This window comes from Mastigoproctus giganteus, chromosome 1 (genome assembly GCF_048544385.1).
Source record: "Mastigoproctus giganteus isolate SK-2022 chromosome 1, ASM4854438v1, whole genome shotgun sequence".
NCBI lineage: Eukaryota > Metazoa > Arthropoda > Arachnida > Uropygi > Thelyphonidae > Mastigoproctus > Mastigoproctus giganteus.
The window spans coordinates 221,481,253-221,503,870 of NC_143575.1; the positions used below are offsets into that span (position 1 = coordinate 221,481,253).

Consider the following 22,618-nt stretch of genomic DNA (forward strand, 5'->3'; position numbering starts at 1 on the left):
CCAACAATATCTGCCTTTGATGTTTTGAGCAATACCTCAAATTCATCAAATTTATTTACCAAACTCCTAGCATTGGTGTACACGCAGGTATACATGCACCTGTTTCTATTCTTAGCTACCCTAACACAACTCATGTGTTTACTTGTACCGCAATGACTACCAGCAGTCTCTGAAATATCCTGCATCTTGTTTTTCAGACTTCTGCTCATTTGAATAGAAGCAGTGCAAGAATCACTTCCACCTCTGCCAGTGGCTACTGTTAATCTATTAGTCCTTGTATCCCCCCCAACTAGCAGTTTTCCGACCCACCTAACACTGCCTCGACAGCATCAGCAAAAATTCTTGCACCCTTTCTATTTAAGTGTATCCCATCCCTGTAGAAGCAATCTCTCCTGTTAACAAGTACAGTCCAGGCTGAAAAAAATTCTACCCCTTGAGCCTTGCACAATCCCTCCAGGGCCGAATTGATCGACAAGGCTCTCATCATATACTCCCTCCTATCGTGTCTGGGCAAAATTGCAGACACTTTCAAGTTCAACCCTAATTCACGGCTTTTTTTCAACAGTGACCTGTACTTGCTAAGTAATTCCGCCGGTCTCCTACTCTTAATATCATTAGTGCCAACGTGTACAACTATATCACCTTTTGTGCCCTTAAAAGATGATATCCGCTCTACAACGTCATCAACCTTTGCCCCTGGCAGACATACCCTGGTCCTATTCCACCTATCGTTTTTACAAAGTATGTTCCCCGTTTCCCTGACAATAGAGTCACCAACAACTACTAGTTCCTGTGGGACCAGCGCATTCTGCCTAGGGGGCTGCTTCTGTGTTGCCTGATGACCAAGTGCAAGCTCTGGCGTTGATGTGGGCAGCTGAGAGCTTGATGGGCCCCTCAATTTATTTCCTTCGAGGGCATCCACCCTGTCCTTCAAGCTCTCATAAAGGCCCATAACAACGCTGAGTTGTCGCCTGATTTCCTTGCACTCCTTACATCGTGCACACACAAAGACATCCCCCTTGGCAGTATCATGTCCCGTACCCGACTGCTCCGCAAACATCAAGCAAACAGTGCATTTTAATAGACTGTGATTCAGAGGGCAACTGCCCCCCTCAGTTCTCCCCTGAACCACAGCACTCCCATTAGCTTGAGCCTTTTGCTTTGCTGCTCTGGTCAGAGTCATGATTCCGATTTAATTCAATAAAATTCAAAACAAAAATTAAATCCTTAAGTTATATCCCAAAACAGTTATGTTATATATATATTTTTTTCGGTATCTAGTGTTTTCTACGAGTTCCCTTTATACAACTTCCGTATCACGTGTACCACTATAGTTATGTATTAATTATTTGTTACGATTAAGTCGTTATATATATATATATATATATAGAGTTAAAAGTACAATTTAATTGACAATAAAGTTTATCAAGATTAATAGATTTACTGATTAATTGACAATATTATATTATGCACTATACGACACTAAGCTTATGCTATCGTGTAAAAATGGCGGGAATCACGAACGGTATTTCTACGGACTCGTAAGTATTGATTAGCTTCCAAATCTCGCTATCTCAATTTAGAATAAACTAAGGATCCTGACTAGGTCTATAATCTACTTATAGATGATAATTTGATATAACAGTTGGTTAATAAATCGACTAAATTTGGTTAAAAAAAAATTTGGTTTGTGACACGTGGATTTGATACCGTTACCGATACTAAGTAATATCTACGAAATCTCTGTCTAAGTTAAACTTTAAACTAAGTATCGTAACTAGGAATATAAAGCTACTCTAGAAAATAAGTTAATATGACAATTTAAACTAATAAAGCAGAAAATAAATCAGGAAAAACTTCTCTGTTTGAAGAGCTTTAAGGAGCAATCTTGCCACAGTAGCATAAATGGGTGACACCCCAAAACAACCTTGTCGTTCTTTCATGGATTTCCTTAGCATTTCTGACCTCTTTGATCAAAAATTTGATTACTGAACAATGCTCGATTTGCTGGATATTCATTCTGCTTTTGCCTACCAACTTAAAAATTTAAATTTTAGAAACTGCCTAAGACATGACATAAGATACTAAGCTTATCAGAATAACATAGTCAATTTATTAATACATTTCGTATACCCTGTTCTCAGAACTTTTTTGCTATATCTCATATGCATGTTGTGGCTTCTGAAACATGCTTTAAAGATATTCCATTATTCTGAAGTATTTGCCCATAGCATTTTAAACTGTCATAGTCCCCTTTCCTGAAATTAAAACCCATGCTTTTAACTTCAGCCACAACCTCTTTCTTCATCCTCCAACTTAGAACTGCATGATTACTTCCTGCTACTGGTTTCCGTACTGCCAGTCCCTGTGTCTGGTTTGTAGGTGATGATCATAGTCTAGGATATTCTTACCCTTAGTATTTTCTCTAACAAGCTGATGCAAATAATAATCACCTCGTTTACTTAAAAATTTTATCCTCCGTGGTGGTACCCTCCCACTTGTGCCTATCATTAAGGAACAAATTGAAATGTGCCCAGTTCCATCTGCACTTGTAGAAGCTCTTTCTTCTAGTCTTTGGCATACCCGTGCTCTCATTTTATCTTTGCTTTCTGTATATGGGAAAGCTTTTGTTGTGCTTAGGCTCTTTTTGGTCACCATGATCCCTGCCCCCCTTCTATCTTAGCCACCCTTCCTAAATACATTATTAGTAACATAGTAAAACTCACTATTCCATGTTTCTTGTGACCCATATTTCTGTTAGTCCTATTTTGTTAGTATTAGTAGCCATAATCAGGGTAACTAGTGGTGACAAAACTCATTTTATTGACAACACTTCTAATATTACTTAGACAAGTTAATACTGAATTTTTTGTATAGTTTACTACCCTGACATACACTCTGAATTTATTTAATCTTGTTTCCCCATTGCTATCCTTAGCACATCCTGCTAATATTTGGTTTTGCAGCCACAAACAAGAACACTTCAGATGTGCACAACTGTTATTTTGACCCATACATAAGATAAATGCATGTCTATATTACACCTGTTCCTCCCCAACTAGCATTTCTATGAACCCTTAAAGTTTCCTTAGTGATGTTGGGAAAGGCTCTCACACCTTTGTTCCAAGTGTATTCCATCTCTACAAAATACATTCCTTCAACCTGCTAGGGTGGGCCACAGTGGTTTAAAAAAAAAAAATGAGATTGTCTACAGGCTTCAGCATATGTTCGATCATGCCTTTGCAGAATTGCAGACATACATTCAAACCTAACTCATGGCATGTCCCAACGAATACACAGCCTGGTTCTAGCCCATCTTTTCTTATTACAAAAAATGTTACCTGTTCCCCTAAAGATGGAATTTCCTCATAAAACTAAATCCTTGATAGAGTAGTATGTGCACTTGGCTATTATCTGCTCTTAGGCTCAAATCAGAAACACATCACCTGGCAGGTTACCAGATACTCGAGTCCCTATTGAGTACCAAATTTTGTTTGCCTCTAGGGCATCCACCCATTTCTTCAGTGACTCACATTCATCTAGTAATGTGCCAAGTTTTAATATGAGATCAGTACACTCCTTATGAAACAAAGAAAAGAATCTTTGATTGAGTTACGATTATGTATTATATTGACTTTAAAATATGTGCTACAGGTCATACAAGCAGTAAATGCATGACTCCTAGGATTTTCCTCCAGCCATTTCTGTCTGAGTCATTGATTTCCTTGGACAAAATATTTCAGAATTAACTTTACAAAATATTACAGTAATTAAGCAATTACTAAAATACTTTATTTATTATTGAACTTAACAATTTAAGTTCATAAGGCACCATGAAGATGGTAGATGACTTTCATCAACCCTTGAAATACCACCACTTTGCTTATTGGAGGCTTGAAGTGGTGAAACCCATGTTTAGTCTCTAGAGCAAAGTTTCCGGCATCCCCCCTCTCCCCATACTTCTCCTTCAACCCATGCACGGTACTAAGTACTATAGGTTTTGACACCTTTCGTGTTTGGGGTTTTCATAAAAAAAATATAAAAAAATGAAGAATGCAACTTAGCAGAATTACCTTTACAAAAGTAAGAGTTAAAATTATAAAATACTACAGAAAATGCTTCATAAAAATTACTGGAATTAAATTTATAAAATATTTAAATACCTGAAATGAATGAGCAGTGCAGATAAGCTGCTAGGGCAGCTCCTGGGATTCTGTAAATGGCACAAGAATTTTGCCAACAGGGACAAGGAGTTGATTATCCGATGGGAGAAATCCCAGGTGCCGTCTGACACGAACATGTATAAGGCAATCATTGTATAATGCAGGGTTCAATCCTGGGCCCTTTCTTTTGGAACATTGTTCTGGACGAATTTCTGGCATTGGATCTGGGCCCCCGTGGAAAGCCTGGCCTTTGCAGATGACATGATTTTCCTTGTAAAAGGTAACTCACGAGTGGTTGTAGAGCAAAGATCAAATGCCACCCTCTTGCAGCTGCAGGAGTGGGCACAAATGCACATGCTCAAAATATTGCCTGAAAAAACCAAACAAATACTTCTAAAAGGCAATTTGGACATAAGAAGACGCCCACAAATCAAAATTAACACAACCACTATAAAAATGGTAACAGAACTAAAATATCTTGGAGTGGTCTTTGATTCAAAATTAACTTTTTACCCCCATTTGATCTACTTGGCGAAGAAAGTGAGAAATTATGCAGGTATGATTGCCAGGATCAGTCGAGCAGACTGGGGACTCAAAAGAAAGACCCTGGCAACCATATACCGTGCAATGTTCCTACCTGTTATCACCTATAAAGCCGGTGCGTGGTTCATCCGCTCGGCCATAGTAAGAAATAGGAATAAATTAGAATCGATACAAAGGACAATACTACTCACTATTACCAGAGCATGTCGCACAGTAAGCACACCTGCACTACAGTTGCTGGCCGGAACTCTCCCACTTTACCTGGAAGTAGCCAAAAGAGGCTTGTATTATAGATTTAAAAAGGGCATACCCACAGAATTTCTGGAGATAGCCCTTGACACAGCCAACACCTTCAATGATGAAAGAAAAAGAATAGCCGCAAAGCTCCACGAGCTATGGCAAACAAAGTGGGAGCAGGAAACCAGAGGTCTGGTTACCAAACGGTTTCTGCCATGGGTGTCAATGGTTAGCCCAAAGCCACCTAAGTGGTATGCCCCTGGACTTTTTACAGCATTTATATTGACAGGCCACGGCTCCCTAAAGGCGAAACTAACCTCCTTAGGCCTGACCGATGACCCAAACTGCACCTGTGGCAAAAGTGAAGACTGGGCACACATTCTATATGAATGTATAATATATGACATCCCCAGAACAGAGCTAATAGCACAGATTGGTCCCCTTCCCAGGGGAGAAGAACATCTGTTCATCATAGAAGAGCAAAACTATAAAGCTTTTACATCTTTCACACAGAAAGTATTTGAAATGCGCAGAGCAATGCAAAGAATGGCAATTCAGCCCCCCCCAGCAATTAAACAATAATCAATAATAAAATTGCCCAAGTTTCCCACCACGCCCAGACGATGACTTAAAAACTGTCAGGATAGCAGTATTCTGCACCCTGACAGAAACCTGACATGACAAAACTTCCCAGGACTACCCTGCCATGTGTAGGAACCTGGTGCCCCCATGCCAGATAAGTAACCACGTAGGGGAGGGAGATGTACAGGTAGCCAGGGAAGCAGATTAGCTGAAAAATATCAGTAGGCTAGTAGCAAAGGGATGCAATGTAGAATGAATAAATGAGAATGAAAGACAATGAATAGGCTGGGAACCGAGTGAACTAGGAATTATGGTAACAGGGAATAAATGGCAGTTTTGGTGAAAGAAAGAGTGACCTAGCATGACGGAAAGAGGGAGTGAATGGGAATGAGTGGAAGAGCAAATGTAATTGTCCGAAAGAATACAAAGTTAAAAATAACTTACATTACTTGATATATACTGTATCAACAAACATTTACTAACCACATCAACACTATCACTGCATTCTCCCCTGGTCTAAAAAAAAAAACTTGTGGCTAGGCCTGCACCACAACTGAAGAATAACAGTAACCCTAGTTTTAATTAGTATTTAAATTTACACTACATCCCATTGCATCCCCTCCTAGTGTGTGAAAAAAAATGAATGAGTTGAGTGAAAAAAAAAAAAAAAATATATATATATATATATATATATGTGTATATATATATATATATATAAAACTTGGAAAAAAATTATAAAATAAAAAAAAGAATGCAAATAGAGTGAGAATGCAGATTATGAATGAAGTAAATGTGTGTCTCTCCCACCCCCTTGCCTGGTGGGTTCCCCACTGCCAGCTAACATATCCCACTCCCGGAGCGGGATGGGCAGCTTAACCTTCATACCGGATTCGACACTCCTTGGACATGAAACCGACGAAGACGTTCTGCGGCTTTGCCAACTCGCCATTGGCGATCTGAACTGGGTACTCTCACCTGGTTCCCTTGAAAACCCCATCCCCAGGCAGGGGAGGGAGGAGACTGATCTCTGTCTCCTCTCCTCCCTGCCTACCCCCATACTTCGCCTGGTGGGGCTCGTCTCCACTGACCTCTTTAGGGATGCCTACTCTATCATCCCTATTCTTCTGTTTTCCCCCCCCAGTCTTCAGTCTCCCTCCCTCTCTCACTAAATCGACCGAGTACACCCTTAACAATGCCGAAAAATTCTAATCAACTTCTAAATTCTACCAGTTTCCTGTAAATCTCTAAGACAACTAACACTATTAGCTTTTATCTAGCGAATAGCCTCACATGGCCCCTCGACGTGGGCACCTGCACGTGGTGGGGGGACCTCCCAGTGACGCTGCTGGACTTCCAGACTAGCATCACTGGGATCCAACGCCCACAGCCCAGGTTCCAGGCTTACATCAATGGAATCCGGCGTGTTTGCCGTGCGCTGCGACCCGTGGAAATTCGGAAAGGGGGATCCTGGTGGTTGAGGGGCCCAGCTTCAATACACCACTTTGGCCCCTGCTTCGACAAGACGGGTGGTCCTGGAAGGCCCGACTAGGATCAATCGGCTAGTAGGCTCGCCTGCGAGGGTCAACCGTGTCAATGCCACGCCCCTGCCCTCATGGTCCGAGGGACAGGATTCAGGCTGGCGGCGGTGCGGGTATAGTGTCTGGGTAGCCCTGGCGTCCCACTCCCGAGCGCATTTATTGCATGCCGGGTAGTGGGCGTCCCTTTGGGCTCCGTGGTGGGTGGGGAGCCCGGGCACTGAAAAATTTAAAAAACTTCATGAATCCTGATAAACATATTCCTTCAGGGGCCCCAACCCGGTCCCTATCTGAAAATAATGACGGAGAGGCAGATAGCATTATTGCTACAAAGAGGCAGTGAACCGAACTACCATCAGGGCCTGTCCCAAGGTTCTTAATAATGCATTCCACCAATGAAACACTGATTGGTAAAATGTCGCCCTTTTTTATACAAAAAGGGTTGGATGGGTTAGCAGGTACACCCAAGTCAGTTAAGAGGCTCCGTTATGGGGACCTCTTGATTGAAACAAAAAATGACAGGCAGTCTGAACATCTACTCCGAGTAACATCAATCGGAGGTATACCCATAACAGTGACACCACACAGAACACTAAATTCATCGAGAGGTGTAATTTCGGAGTGGGACCTTCTCGACGTCACCGAGGAGGAAATCTGCTCCGAATTAAAACCACAGGGAGTTACTGCCGTCAAGAGAATCACTGCGCGAAGGGATGGAAAAATAGTTAAAACCAGGAGTGTTATTCTGACTTTTAACTCTCCCAAACCTCCTGATGAGATTAAAGCTGGATACATCAACTGTCCAGTACGTCCATACATTCCAAACCATTTACGGTGTTTTAAATGTCAGAAGTATGGACATTCTCAAATGGCCTGCCGTGGAGTCCTTGCATGCACCCGGTGCGGTGCAAAGGACCACAAAACAACAGCATGTTCAGCCACTAAACCCACCTGCATTAACTGTGAGGGAGAACATCCAGCCTATTCAAGGGCATGCCAGAGGTGGAAAGAAGAAAAAGAAATTCAACAGCTGAAGGCAGAGCTAAACATATCGTACCAGGAGGCAAGAAAAGCAGTGAAACCTCTTAACATCAAAAAACCTACCTACGCCCAGAAGGTAGCAGGGAGGTGTTCGATTGGGACTCAGACGGACATGTCCGTCCCTCCAAAAGAATCATTTACTCCCATTGCACGTTATCTTTTAAGCTCCCAAAAACCTGCACAGAAGGACCAATCAGCTTCCACTCCTATATCGATACCTCCTAATGCTCCACAAGTAGCAAAAGAAAAGAATAAGAAAGGGGAAGTAGCACCTAGTACCCAGGAAAACATGGATGTCGAGCAGAAGGAGGTACATGATGAGTCAGTTTTGGAACTCTTTGCTGAGGAAGAAATGGACACAGGACAGCGTCCATACTTCCCCAGGAAAGATAAATCCAAGACTGACAAAATTAAGCCCTCAGCACCTCGGAAGCCGCCTGATGGACCCACCAAGTCCAAATAATGGCTAAATTCCTACAGTGGAATTGTCGTGGATTCCGGCAAAATACTGATGACATCAAGGCACTCCTGCAAAAGCACAAACCAGTTTGCTTTTGCATACAGGAGACTTATTTAAAGGCAAATGATGACCCCACCATGCATAACATTACCATCATTCGTAAGGATAGAATTGTGGATGGTTCTGCCCACGGAGGAGTCGCAATCCTCGTCGGCAACCAGATCCCATTTCAGGCTTTGCAGCTTACAACTAGCATTGAAGCTGTAGCAATTCGCCTTACAGTGGGGTTCTTATTAACTGTCTGCTCTGTTTATATGCCACCTGGGATTGACATCCCCCAGAAAGACCTTGATGATCTTATCATGCAATTGCCTTCCCCTTGTTTAATTCTTGTGGATTTCAATGGACATAACACTCTGTGGGGTAGTGCTGACATCAGTGGAAGGGGACGAGTCATAGAGCATATGCTCACTGACAATGATCTCTCCCTCCTAAATGTGGGAACAAACACCTTCTTCCACATGCCTACCCGTACATTCTCTGCCATTGATCTTTCTATCTGCTCCCCTTCTCTCCTTCCTTCACTTACTTGGGAGGTAGAAGAAAATCCATATGGAAGCGATCACTTCCCCGTGATAACAACCCTAACTAATGGTAGACCCTGTCTGCCATTTAGTTTACCGTGGTGGAAGATCGATCAGGCTGACTGGAATGCCTTTCAATATCTGGCAAACTTTGACATCACTACAGTCAGTCAGGAGCCAATCAATGAAGCAGTCATGTATGTCACAGAAACAATTGTCCAAGCAGCTGCAATTGCAATCCCAAAATCATCCAGCCGGTTCCCACTATTCCCCAAACCTTGGTGGAATTCAGAATGCACGGCAGCAAAAAAAGCACAAAACAAAGCATGGGGGATATTCCGCCGATATCCCACCACTGAAAATTTAATATCATTCGTGCAAAAGCACGTTATGTACGACGTCAGAGCCAAAGGAAATCTTGGATTCGTTTTACATCTTCCATAACTCAGGCTGCTAGCTCAAAAGTAGTCTGGGATAAGATCCGGAAAATGAAGGGAAAATATCCACCATGCCCTTCAGTGATCCTCGAGCACAACGGATGTCCAATTGCAGATCGAACTGCAGTTGCAAATATTTTAGGGGAAACATTTGCAAAAATCTCTGCAATAACATCTTTTCCCGCAGAGTTTTTGGCCCTGAAAAAGAAAATTGAGAAAAACCCACCGAACGTCTCTTCAAAAGGGCTTGAATCATATAACAAGCCCTTTTTATAGGAAGAGTTAAATGCAGCACTCGCTCTCACGCATGCAAGTGCTGTGGGGCCCGATGACATCCACTATGAAATGCTAAAACACCTCTCACCACAATCTAAGGGTCACCTGTTAATTCTGTTTAACAGAATTTTTATTCACAAACAATTTCCGGATTCCTGGCAAAGGGCTATCATCCTTTCTTTCCCAAAACCAGGAAAAGACCCTAGCAATCCAAGTAACTATCGTCCTATTGCTCTGACAAGCTGTTTGTGCAAAGTCCTGGAAAGAATGGTTAATGCACGCCTCGTATGGTATTTAGAAACAAATGGTCTGCTTTCCAGGACACAGTGCGGCTTCCGAAGAAATCGATCCACTCTGGATCATTTAATCCGATTGAAAACGTCCATTCGTGATGCTTTTATTAAATCCGAGCATTTGGTAGCAGTTTTCTTTGATATTGAAAAAGCGTACGACACAGCCTGGCGATTTGGGATTTTAAAAGACCTCTATAACTTTGGTCTTAGAGGTAACCTTCCTGTTTTTATTAAAAACTTTCTTTCGAATCGCCAGTTTCAAGTCCATTTAGGATCCACCCTCTCTCGAGTTTTCTCTCAGGAAGAGGGAGTCCCACAAGTATCCGTTCTAAGTGTCACTCTTTTCGCAATCAAAATAAACTCTATCGCAGAACAACTTCCACCCACTGTAAACAATGCCCTCTATGTTGATGACTTTGCTATATTTTGTCACTCATGCAATATGAGGGTCATTGAAAGGCAACTGCAGAAAACCATTGACCATCTTACAGCTTGGTCTTTGGCTAATGGATTCAGATTTTCATCACAGAAGACTGTTTGTGTACACTTCTGTCGCAAACGTAATCTTCATCCTGACCCAGAATTAAGGCTTGGGCAAAATAACATCCCAGTTGTAGCAGAATTCAAATTCCTTGGACTTATTTTCGACAAAAAGCTGACATTTTTACAACATATTCGTCAGCTGAGGACAAGATGTGTCAAAGGGCTTAACATCCTTCGTGCCCTTTCGTCAACCTCATGGGGCGCAGATCGTTCTACCCTTCTTCGTCTCTACCGGGCACTTGTCCGTTCCAAACTCGACTATGGGTCTCAGGTTTACGGTTCTGCTAGAGATAGTGCACTTCGGTGGTTAGATCCAATCCATCATCAAGCCATCCGGACAGCCACTGGAGCATTTCGCACATCTCCTGTCCAAAGCCTTTACGTTGAAGCAAATGAATCATCTCTGTCTCTTCGACATAAGCAGTTGTCCTTACAGTACGCCTTCAAATTGAAATCCCTGCCCGATCATCCCACGTGGCCATCCGTTTTTGAACCACGCTGGGAAAACCTCTACAACTCCCGTCGGACTGCCAACAAACCTTTTGGTATTCGCATTCAAGGGCTGCTGAATGAGCTGAACTTGACGGTAGACAATGTTGCCCAATCACCAAGGCAATCCTTTCCACCCTGGCATGCTTATTTTCCACCTTGTGACTTCTCCCTTAAGATCTGGGAGAAGGCTACTACACTGCCATCTGTCTACCAGCAACTCTTTGCATCACATAGACAGCAGTATTCTGACTTTCTACCAGTCTATACATACGGCTCAAAGTTAGAATGCTATGTGGGATATGCTGTCGTGTTCCCTAACAAAACTTTATCCAATAAGATCCCACAAGAAACTAGCATTTATACTGCAGAGTTGCGTGGAATAGAAACAGCCCTATATCACATTAAAAATAGCAACTACCAAAGGTATATGATTTATTGTGATTCCTTGAGCGTGTTACAGGCTCTAGTGTCGGTGAGGTTTAATCCTCATCCGATCCTGTCCAGGATCCGGCAGATTCTTCTTCCTCTCGTGGAATTAGAATTTGATATTCGCTTTTGCTGGATCCCAAGCCACATTGGGATCCGGGGAAATGAATTAGCTGATACCGCTGCAAAATCAGCCGTTTCCCTGGATAACCATTGCCTGTCAGTCCCCTATACAGACTACAGGCAAATAATACGCTCTAAATTGTATTCCCAATGGCAAGATTCTTGGCACGGACAGGTCACAAATAAACTACATCACATAAAGCCTGTGATTTCGCAATGGCAGTCCAGTCTACGCAGGGTTCGAAGAGAGGAAGTTGTTCTTGCTCGGCTCCGCATAGGTCATAGTCATCTAACACATTCCTATTTACTGAGGGCGGATGACCCACCTATGTGCGAGATATGTAACATTATTTTAACGGTCCATCACCTTCTCATAGAATGTCCTGTTTTTATAGAAGCACGACGCTTGTGTTTTACCGCTTTTAATAATCTGACTGAACCATTTACACTCAGTGAGATTTTAGGTGACAGAGACAACATGTCTGACGTTTTTAACTTTTTACACTCTATTAATTTTTATACAAAGGTCTAAGTTTTATATTTTTACTTTTATTTCTATCTTTGTTAGATAACAGTATTTGTTAGACGTGGTAGGCTAGGCTAACAAATTGTTTACTAGCTTTTAAACTTTGACTTGGCGCATTATGACCCTAGCTGCCAATGCGCCATTAAAAACTAAATCAATCAATCAATCAATCAAAGCCTCACATGTCTAAATTTAATAACATCAAAATTTTGCCTGACCTATTTGACCTTTAACACATCTCTTTAGCGTTCAACCCCAACCAGTGATTTCCTAACAGCAATCCCATTAAGCATTAATGTCAAACGCAAATTTTTTTTTTTTTTAAATAGGTCCTAGCCACTGAAATCCCAGGAAACTAGGTGGCAGAACCTGCCAGAGCAATTTGTTGTGATACTGGATACACCCAGCTAGCCTCCACGTGGCAGGATATGGGCAACGTCGGGCCCCACTAGGGGCCTGGCAGCCAATAAGCCGGATAAACAATGGGCACAACATATCACACTGCACAGACACGGGCCACACACTTTCAAGCCTCTGGCTTGACAGCGTACTGTCCTCGATACAGCGAAACACACGCAGAGATGAGAGAAATCCCAGGTGCCGTCTGACACGAACGTACCTTATGTGTAAGGCAATGGTTTTTCCACATCTTGAGTACTATGTACAGGTCTGGAAGCCTTATTAAAAGAAGAATGTGAATTTCTTTGGACGAGTGCAGAGAAGCCCAACAAGATTAGTCAAGGACACAAGATGGTACTATTATCAAGACTCCAGTTCTGAAAATTTCAGCACTTGGAAACTAAGCATCTGAAGATCTGATTGAAGAGTTTAGGACTTTAAATGAACTGAATGTTGAATTACTCTTATTTGAATAATATACGGTAAGGGGACATGAATTAAGTTGAAGATGGATGACTATATATGCAGAAATTTGCTTTCGGCCAGAGTGATTGGGCGTAAAACAAACTTTCGTTCATCTGGCATTGTGGATGTGGCTAGCTTGAATAACTTTAAGGAAGAAATAGATGAATTATCAGAGAAATTGGGAAAATGAGGTGGAATGGGGGGGGGGGTTTGGATGATGCTGTATAAGCTTGCTTCCTTGTATCATTTATCATTATTACTAATACTAAACAAAATAAGGAAAAACAAAAATTTGTCTACTAAACTCTTAAACTAAATCTCCTTTAAGTGAAGAGTTTGGTTTCAAACCCTTAATCTATAGCTTTAATAACACTCCTAATATTACTGTAGACACATTAATACTAAGTATCTTGAATGTAATCTAAGAGATATCTGACACATGTCCACTTTCTGTGACTGCTAGATATCTGACACACGTCCACTCTGTGATTGCTAGTGTCAAAACGTGTCAGATATCTCTTAGATATACAAGATACTTAGTATTAATGTGTCTACAGTAATATTAGAAGTGTTATTAAACCTATAGATTAAGGGTTTGCAACCAAACTCTTCACTTAAAGGAGATTTAGTTTGAGTTTAGTAGACAAATGTTTGTTTTTCCTTATTTTTTTTTAGTATTAGTAATAATGATAAATGATACAAGGAAGCAAGCTTATACAGCATCATCCAAAAGAAAAAAACCCTCCATCTCATTTTTCCAATTTCTCTAATAATTTGTCTATTTCTTCCTTAAAGTTATTTAAACTATCCACATCCACAATGCCAAATGGATTAAAATTTGTTTTACCCCAAATCACTCTGGCCGTTACTGTTATTTTATTACGTTTTCAATATTTAGCATTTCTTTATACACTGAGTGGACAGAAATCATGGGATACCTACCTAGTAATGGATCGGCCCACCTTTTGCCCTGATAAGAGCAGTCACATGGCTAGGCATTGATTCCACTAGTTCATGAAAGCTTTCCACAGGTATTTCCATCCATCCATGCTTGCTGCACCGCTGTCCATAATTCCGGCACATTCCTGGGTGGAGGATCCAAAGCTCGAACGGACCTTTCCACAGCATCCCAAAAATGCTCCACATGGTTCATATCCAGTGAACGGGGTGGCCATTTCGTGGTTGTAAAATCTGTGGAATGCTCTTCTGTGGGGAGGTGCATTGTCCTGCTGGAAGAGTCTATTGCCCTGTGGGTGCACGATGACCATAAAGGGATGCATCTAGACATACCAGAGGGCCCAATGTGTGCCAGTTGAACATGACCCAGACCATTACCGGGAATCCACCTGCCTGAACAGTTTCTTGTTTATATGACAGGTGCATAGCTTTGTGTGTTTTCCTCCAGATACACACCCTCCCATCTGCTCAAAATATAATTAGAAACAGGACTCATCAGACCAGGAGACCCGTCTCCAACATCGGATGCTGATGTTGTTTCGTCCATTTGAGGCATAGAATCCTGTGTCGTGGTGTTAGCAATGGGACTCTGGTGGTTGGTGGCTCCCATAACCTATTGCGACTAATGATCGCCCGATGGTCTTGGTAGAAATGTTTCTGGCACCTCCCTCATTGAAGTCAGTGGTGATTTGTGCCACAGTCGCTCTCTGGTTGGCTGAAACGCGAGACAGATGTCAATGGACACATTCATCCACCACCTTTCTCCACCCACAGCACTGTCTACAATGAGATGTTATTTTTGAAATGGCATATTCCCGATACAACGTTGATACTGTCGAATGGGGATAGTGCAATTTCTGTACCACCTCCACGATAGAGTGACCTATGCATCAGGCACCTACTATCATCCCTCTTTCAAAGTCAGTTAACTCATGACATTTATTCATACTGACATTGAATTACCGTCTACGTGAATGCAGTGATGCAGTGTACTTATATACCTGCCAAGTGGTGGGTTCATCCACTAGCAAGAGGAGTGATAGCATCACATTGCCCAGGAACCAGGTATCCCATGAATTCTGTCCTGTCCTTTTAGTGTATTATATTATATACATTATCAAAAAGAAAGCAAATTGCATAAGAACAGTTTTATATATACATACAGTTTCCATTCTCCTTACAATGTTTTTATCCTTTATAGATTATTCATCTGAAACGATTTCAACTCTTAAATGGAAGATGGGTCAAGTCACACAAAATAGTTCGGTTTCCGTTTGAAGATTTCGATCCTACTGACTACTTAGCTCCTGTTCCACGAAAAGCAGTTACTATGTTCCAGCAGAAAATTGAGACCTCAAAGTATACCAGCAGTACTTGCTCTCAGCTAGGTGCTCTTGGTGCTGTAAATAGTGATCCTGTAGCAACTTGTTTCATGAATGGTGAAATTTATAATGACTTTAAAACAAGTAGCCCACTCCTAAGTAAGAGGCTTTCTGATCACAGTATTCAGAGTGTTCCTAGTCAGAACTGTTCTCATTTATGTGCAACAAGTACTGGTAGCACTATACACCCTAGTGGCATTAAATGTGGCTCACCAGCACATGGTGGAGGTGATCCTCCCAAAAAAAAACTGTTAAATGGTAGTGTTGTTTCAAGCCATCCCCTAAATGAAGAATGTGGAGATAACAGACATTTTTTAAGCAGTGAACATAATATATTCAATATTTATGGTTCCCAAGACTTTCATCAACATAAACTGTCAGAAAAGTATCATTCGTTTTCTCTGAAATATAAATTGTATTCTTTAGCTGTAAGTAATTTATTTATTTAATCAAATTTAATAAATTTGCTCCATTAGACTAATAATATTTTAGTGCAGAAAACCATTTGCTCCATTATTAAAGTTAGCTATGCACATTGTTGTGTCTAAGCCTAATTTTTAGAAGAAAAAATATACAGTAATATTTTTTGAGAATTAAGTAGAGCATTTTCTATAGCTGAAATGAAAGGTATGCTTGTTCATTTAAAAAAATAATAATAAAAATAAATAAATTATTCTATACCAGAGAAATCTGTGGCTACTGCTGCTTGAGAAGTAAGAGGTAAAATAAAGCTAGAGTAAATGTGGCTTTCGGAGTAATATTTGTTGTATTGCCTCTGTAGCCAAATGGTCAGGTACAAAGAGCGTGCACTTTAAGGGACCATGGTCAAGCTCATATGACTATTAAATGCAGTATCGAGCACGTAATAGCTCTCTACTATCAAATCTATTAAATGCAGTATAATGTTCTTGTGTTCTCACTCTCTCTCTATCCTGTGAACTCCTCTGACCTCGTGTACTCATCCCGAAGTACAAACATAAAATTTATTTATTTGTATTCCAAACTACTGTGTGGGATGAAAATATGAGATTTTTATCCACAACTGTGATAGGGAAAATGGCATGGTTATGAGGTTTACTTTCTGAATACTTCCATTTCTGTAATGCAGTTGGCAATGACTGGTTTCTTCTGGAGGAGGGGTGAAAAGTTTTTTTTTTTTTTTTTCTTGGAAAATGTTGCTTAAAATTCCCCTGTGTCTTATGATCCAAACATATACTTGCCACATGCAGCTCGTTATTGGCACACTTACAATGTGATGGAAAAAATAGATTAAAAAAATCTGAAATGAACATACAATTAAAATTCTACTTTTATTGCCAAAATTAAAATCTGTATTTCAAGTGATGGAAACCCACAGCTCATATTTGCTAGTTTTTAGTGTTAATTTAATGCACATGAGGCATTTGTGAGCTCCTCATTACAGCCATTCTGTAAGGATGAATATTTTTTCATTAATCTGTATTAAATTTATTTTATAAATGTAAAATGTTTTTTTTTTTTTGTTTTTTTATTACAAGTGCTTAACATATACAGTAAGTTTTATATATATATATATATATATATATATATATATATATATATATATATATGCGGTACGGGATTTGAAACTTGCCTGTTAATTTCATTCTTCTCTGTGTACCTTTTAAGAGCTACACATTTTTATCATCTGTTTCAGGCCTCTTAAATAGAACTCCTCACTTCGAGTCGAAAATCAGGCTTCTACTTCATTAATTACCTCCTCATCAGTCTGAAATCTGCAGCCCTGTAATGGTTTCTTCATTTTAAGGAAGAGGAAGAAGTCTGAAGCTGAGAGATCAGGAGAACAAGGTTGGCACTTCAGATTTTCAAAGCCACACCTGATTGTAAAGTGTACTGTAAGATCAGTCTTGTGAGCAGGAGCTTTGTTAGAATACCTTTGGGTAGCTTCCCACACCTTTAATTTGATAGTTCCCCATTAACTTTTTCCCAGGAGATTTCTGTGGTACTCTCCATGATGCTGTGGTCATGGAGAGTACCACATTGCCTTTTGGGAGGTAATCTGTAAGGATGATACTTTTAGAGTCAGAAGAGTGACATTGTGACCTTGTTGAACCTTAAGTTTTTTGAGGTTTCATGAGGATGAATGTTTCCATTGTTTGCTCATCTGTCTTGTTTCTAGATCATAGTGAGGTACTCAGCATTCATCTCCTACTTCAGTCAAAACAGTTTTCAATAATCTCTCTCTACGGAGCTCCAATAAATTGTGTAGAACACTCTTTTCTGTGGAACTTTTTAGGTGTCAATAATCTCAGACCCTATAGAGCTGCTGCCTGACATGTGCAGGAACTCATGCCTTATGGTGCAAACAAACCGATGGCCAATATTAACTTTATTTGCTATAATATTTATAGCCAATGTCTATCTGCAAGGACTAGTTGTTCCATTTTAGCCACAATAGCAAGGTCTGCAGCTGAGATGGATCTTCCTTCTCTTAGGCACTGCTTCCCCCCACCTGTACTGTCTTTTCCAATTTTTCAGTCTCATATCATGGACAGTCTTCATAAACAGATTTTATTATCTTGTGGATTTCTTTTGCTTTTTTTTGCCTTGCAAATGAAGAAATTTTATAATGGATCGATAGATGGACCTCTCAATCTTTTTGAGCATATCACCTCTTACTGTATTCATGACTTGTTCGGTAACTGATGAATCTAGAAAAACAAATAAACATACAATAGCTTATGAATCTTAGCAGTATACAGGGTGATTCAGGAGGAATAGTAAATATTTTGGGAGGTTATAGTATCGATTATTCTGAGTAAAAAAGTTCATATAAACGTGTCCAATTCTCAATGGATATGGAGATACAGCTGTTGAAAACTGGTGCACACAAAACCATTATGAGAGGTATTAAAGAACGATAAATGACTTGCTGTTTGTATTTATTGACTTTTTGAATGATACAAAACACAAGTAATTGACAAATTTTTTACAGTTCACAATAAATGTTTGAAAATCCCACTGCCAACCTCAATGCACTTTGCAACTCTTGTGGTAATATGACGTGTTATCCTTCTGGAGTCGTCTTGGCATTCCTTTATGAGGGCAGCAGTATCCAAAATGCGAGCGAGCAATTTTCTCTTGTCTTTACCTTTTCTTTGTATACTGTGCTTTTCATCCATCCCCACAAACAAAAATTTAACAGTGATGTCTTAAAGACCTTGGTGGCCAATTAACAGGACCACTGTGGCTGATCCATCTTTCAGGGAAAGTTCAATTTAGATATTGTATCACTAGACAGGTATAATGTGCAGGAGATCCGACATGCTGAAAGTACATACCAATCTTTGTAGCCAAGCGAACATTCTCCAATAGTAGTGGAAGTTGGTTTTGCAGAAATTCTAGGTAAATGGGCCCTGAAAGACAATTTTGTAACAACAGGCCCAATCAACCGATTGTCAATGATATCGCACCCCACGTTTACAGAGAAGTAATGTTGAAAATTTGTTTCTACTGTGGCATGTGGATTTTCGTCTGACCAACTATAAGAGTTACGGGTGTTGTTGATACCATCACAGGCAAAAGTAGCTTCATTGCTGAACAGTATTAATGGAATTAATCGGCGATTAGTATTTACCCACCAACAAAATTCCAGTTGCTGGGCATCATCTCCTGGTTGAAGGTGTTGCACCCGCTATTTGGATAGAAGCCATGCTCATGTAATGTTTGCCATACTCTTGTCTGTGGAACACCGATATGGTAGAAATTCTTTGTATGCTAATAGTAGGACTGCGTTCTACCAACTGAAGAATGTATTCTATTTTATCCACATTTTGTTCATTTCCACATTCAGAAGAAATATGAACACTGAGAGCTGTACCAGTTTCGTGCAGTTTGGTAAAAACTCTAGTAAATGCTCTTGAATCCACTATTCTGCAGTTAGGAAACTATCAACGGTATTCTCTACAAGCAGCAGTAGCCCTTCCACCACAAAAACTGTAGACAAACACCATATCGGCATATTCAGCATGCGTTAAGATGTGCAGCATTCTTAACAACACTTCTAACACCAAACAGCATCAGGTTATAACTGCTTCTTGGTCACATTTGATTCAGGGAGCTGTGCATGCCAATTTCAAACAGTGCATCTCTGCATCCATTGAGAATTGGACATATGTTTATATGAACTTTTTTTACTTAGAATAATTGATACTATAACCTCCCAAAATATTTACTATTCCTCCTAAATCACCCTGTATATATATATATATATATATATATATACATAATATCAAAATTATTTCAGGTATTCACCCTTACCTGAAATAATTTTTAGAGGAGGATAAATACTTATTGAGTGCCCCCTCATACACTCATTCCCTTGATTTACAAGCTCATCTTTCTCTGAAAAAAGCACAATTATTTAAACCTTAATAAAGAAATCCACTTTACTAGATCGCAGATTATGAAAGAAAGTAATCCCCCTCCCTTTCTTTCTCTGCACATACTTATTGCTCTATACCACTTGGTCTAGAAGAAGGTGCAGAAGCAGGTGGCACTGCTTCTGCCTCCATGTAGCAGGATTGATAATCTGGTCAGAATAAGTTTTCCCATCTAGGGCAAAATGGAGAAAAGGGCTCTCCTAGAACCTAGAAAGCTACTGAGTTTTCAAATTTGAACACAATAGGACATAAACATGAGGCACCTAGTCCGATACAGCCATGAGTAAAAAAAAACTGACAGAATGATATACCTGGTTGCAACTTTTTTTTAATAATTCACTCCAACAGCGAAATAACAGTAAATAAACTCACCATTCAGAAGCTGGAGAACATTCCTGCCCACAGCTAAATGACTTAAGTCAGGAGATATATAAACTGCCAATCCAAAGCACTATGAATGCCTAATGAAAGTTGCCTGTTTGTAGGGCATCCATGCATGGTAGCCCCCATAAAACACTAAATACCTGAAAGAAGCAATTAGAAGAAAAGTTCCTAGAAGTTATATTTGACCAAAAGCTGGCTTTTATTTAGTATATCTGTCTGCTATAGACAAAGCGTACAAAGGACATGAACATTCTTCATGCCCTACCTTCCTCATTTCTCTGTAATTCTGCTGTGTGATACTGGTGTAGTAAACTCCTGAGCCTGGTACAAAATTCAATTTGGGGGCCCATGTTGTTAATTTTATTGGTTCAATATAAGTGTCATGAGTTTTGGGGATCCCTTTTGCTGAGGCCAGGGGTGTACTGCACTAGTTTACTACATGTATTCTATGCCCCTGCTTGAGGTACAGATAGGTGTTCCTTTCTTATTGTATGCTATTCATTGGTCTGAACTGGATTATGGTGCTTGAGTATCTCTCTCTCCACTAGAGAGAGAGAGAAAGAGACCTTTGATGGCTAGTTCCAGTCCATCATTATACCATCCATATTGTTACAGGTGCCTTTCACATCTCTCTAATCCATAGTTTATATGTAGAGACTAATGAATTGTCCCTATCACATAGATACCAGCTGCTTTTACAATGTGCATTTTATTGAAATCCATATAAAATCATTCCTATATGACTATATGCATTTATGCCACACGAAAAAGGTCTTTATGATGCGGTCTCAGGGCTGACTAACCATTTGGCAACAGCTTTCCAGATCATGTTTCACTTGAATATGTTGTGATCATGCTGCACTTAAAGTGATTATCTGAGTACAATCTATGCAAAGTACTCATTATAACCCAAACTGTTTTGCAGAATATACAATATGTTATACTTTCTTTGTAGTATAACATATTGTATAAAATCCAACAAAATCATTTTTGTTGGATTTTTGGTCATAGTAGAATTAAAGGGAATGAGTTGGCTAGTGTGCCAACCAAATCAGTAGAATTCCTTAGTGATATAATCTAATAATCCATTTCTAGTGTATTGTACATGGCAGATGTTATGGCACAAAGAAGCAATAAACTGTACCCGATTAGGCCAGCATACAGAGAAGTTGTTTTGGCTCAGCTTTCCACTGGAAAGTTTTTTTTGCACACTTCTTGTTGACTGCTAATCCCCCACTATGAGAACACCATTGAGTACTCTTGTCAATCCAGCATATACTGCTTTGACTGCCTACATTTTCATAATGAAATATTCACTTTATTTGCTTTTAAACATCTGCCTGCACCCTCTACACTCGGGCAGATTTTAACTGGCGACAACATGTCTGCTGTTTTTAAAATGTCTGTTTACAAATGATGAATTTATATTATTTCATATAATGTATAACATCTTTTAACTTTGAGGTCAGATATTATCCAAAATTTTATTTAAGATTTCAAAATATAAGAGCGATACAGTCCAATACTTCCTACTTTAAGTAATATTGTTTAAATATAAGATAGATTATCATACCTTTTTGTAGGAAATTTCTTCACCTGACACTTGCATCAAATTGATCCGGTTAATATAATATAAAAATCTAAGTTTGTAACGTGAAAACATCCATATTAAAAGATTGTTAATTTATACGGTTTTTATAAAACTAATCTGCGAAAAGGACAGGTGCATCTGAACTTTCCTTTCACGCCATCCAGGAGAACCATGTTTTTCTTTTTAACGAGGCTAAAGTAATTAATACACAGAATGAATACATAAAACTCTTAATAGTCAGAACACTTTAAATTAAATTAAACTGTAATTCTATAAATGTGCAGAGACCATACACCATTTCGGACTCATGGACCTTTACGTGCATGTGTGAATAGCATGATTCACATTGGTTAACAAAAATAATCTTGTTGTGGTGCACTAATTTTAAATTATAAGAGAGTGGATATTGTTAAATTTGTCACTTTACTTCTTGTGAGCACGGTTAATAACCGAAATAACCTGGTCATGTATAAAGAAGTCTAGTCTAAAATATTTTAATACAGTTTTTAATATAGTTTGACACTTGACTTCTGTTTCTAGTCTATCATTGCTGATAGGTTTAGTTTGGGGTAGATTGATGTACATCGGCTGTGCTTTGCTCTTCCATATGGGGAATTGAAGACAAGATTAGTTTTATAAAAACCGTATAAATTAACAATCTTTTAATATGGATATTTTCATGTTACAAACTTATTAACCAGATCAATTTGATGTGGGCGTCGGATGAAGAAATTTCCAAAATTTTATATAGTTGTTCT

At 39.7% G+C, this 22,618-nt stretch overlaps 1 protein-coding gene across 1 annotated transcript in view; it reads left to right on the plus strand.

Moving 5' to 3' along the window:
- The window catches only part of Usp32 (Ubiquitin specific protease 32), an 837,997-nt gene that overhangs the window by 758,891 nt on the left and 56,488 nt on the right, over nt 1-22,618 (plus strand). The window contains exon 32 of the mRNA XM_090368859.1: nt 15,284-15,892. Within this exon, the coding sequence (XP_090224985.1) occupies nt 15,284-15,892 (609 nt within the window). The remainder of the gene's footprint in view (nt 1-15,283; nt 15,893-22,618) is intronic.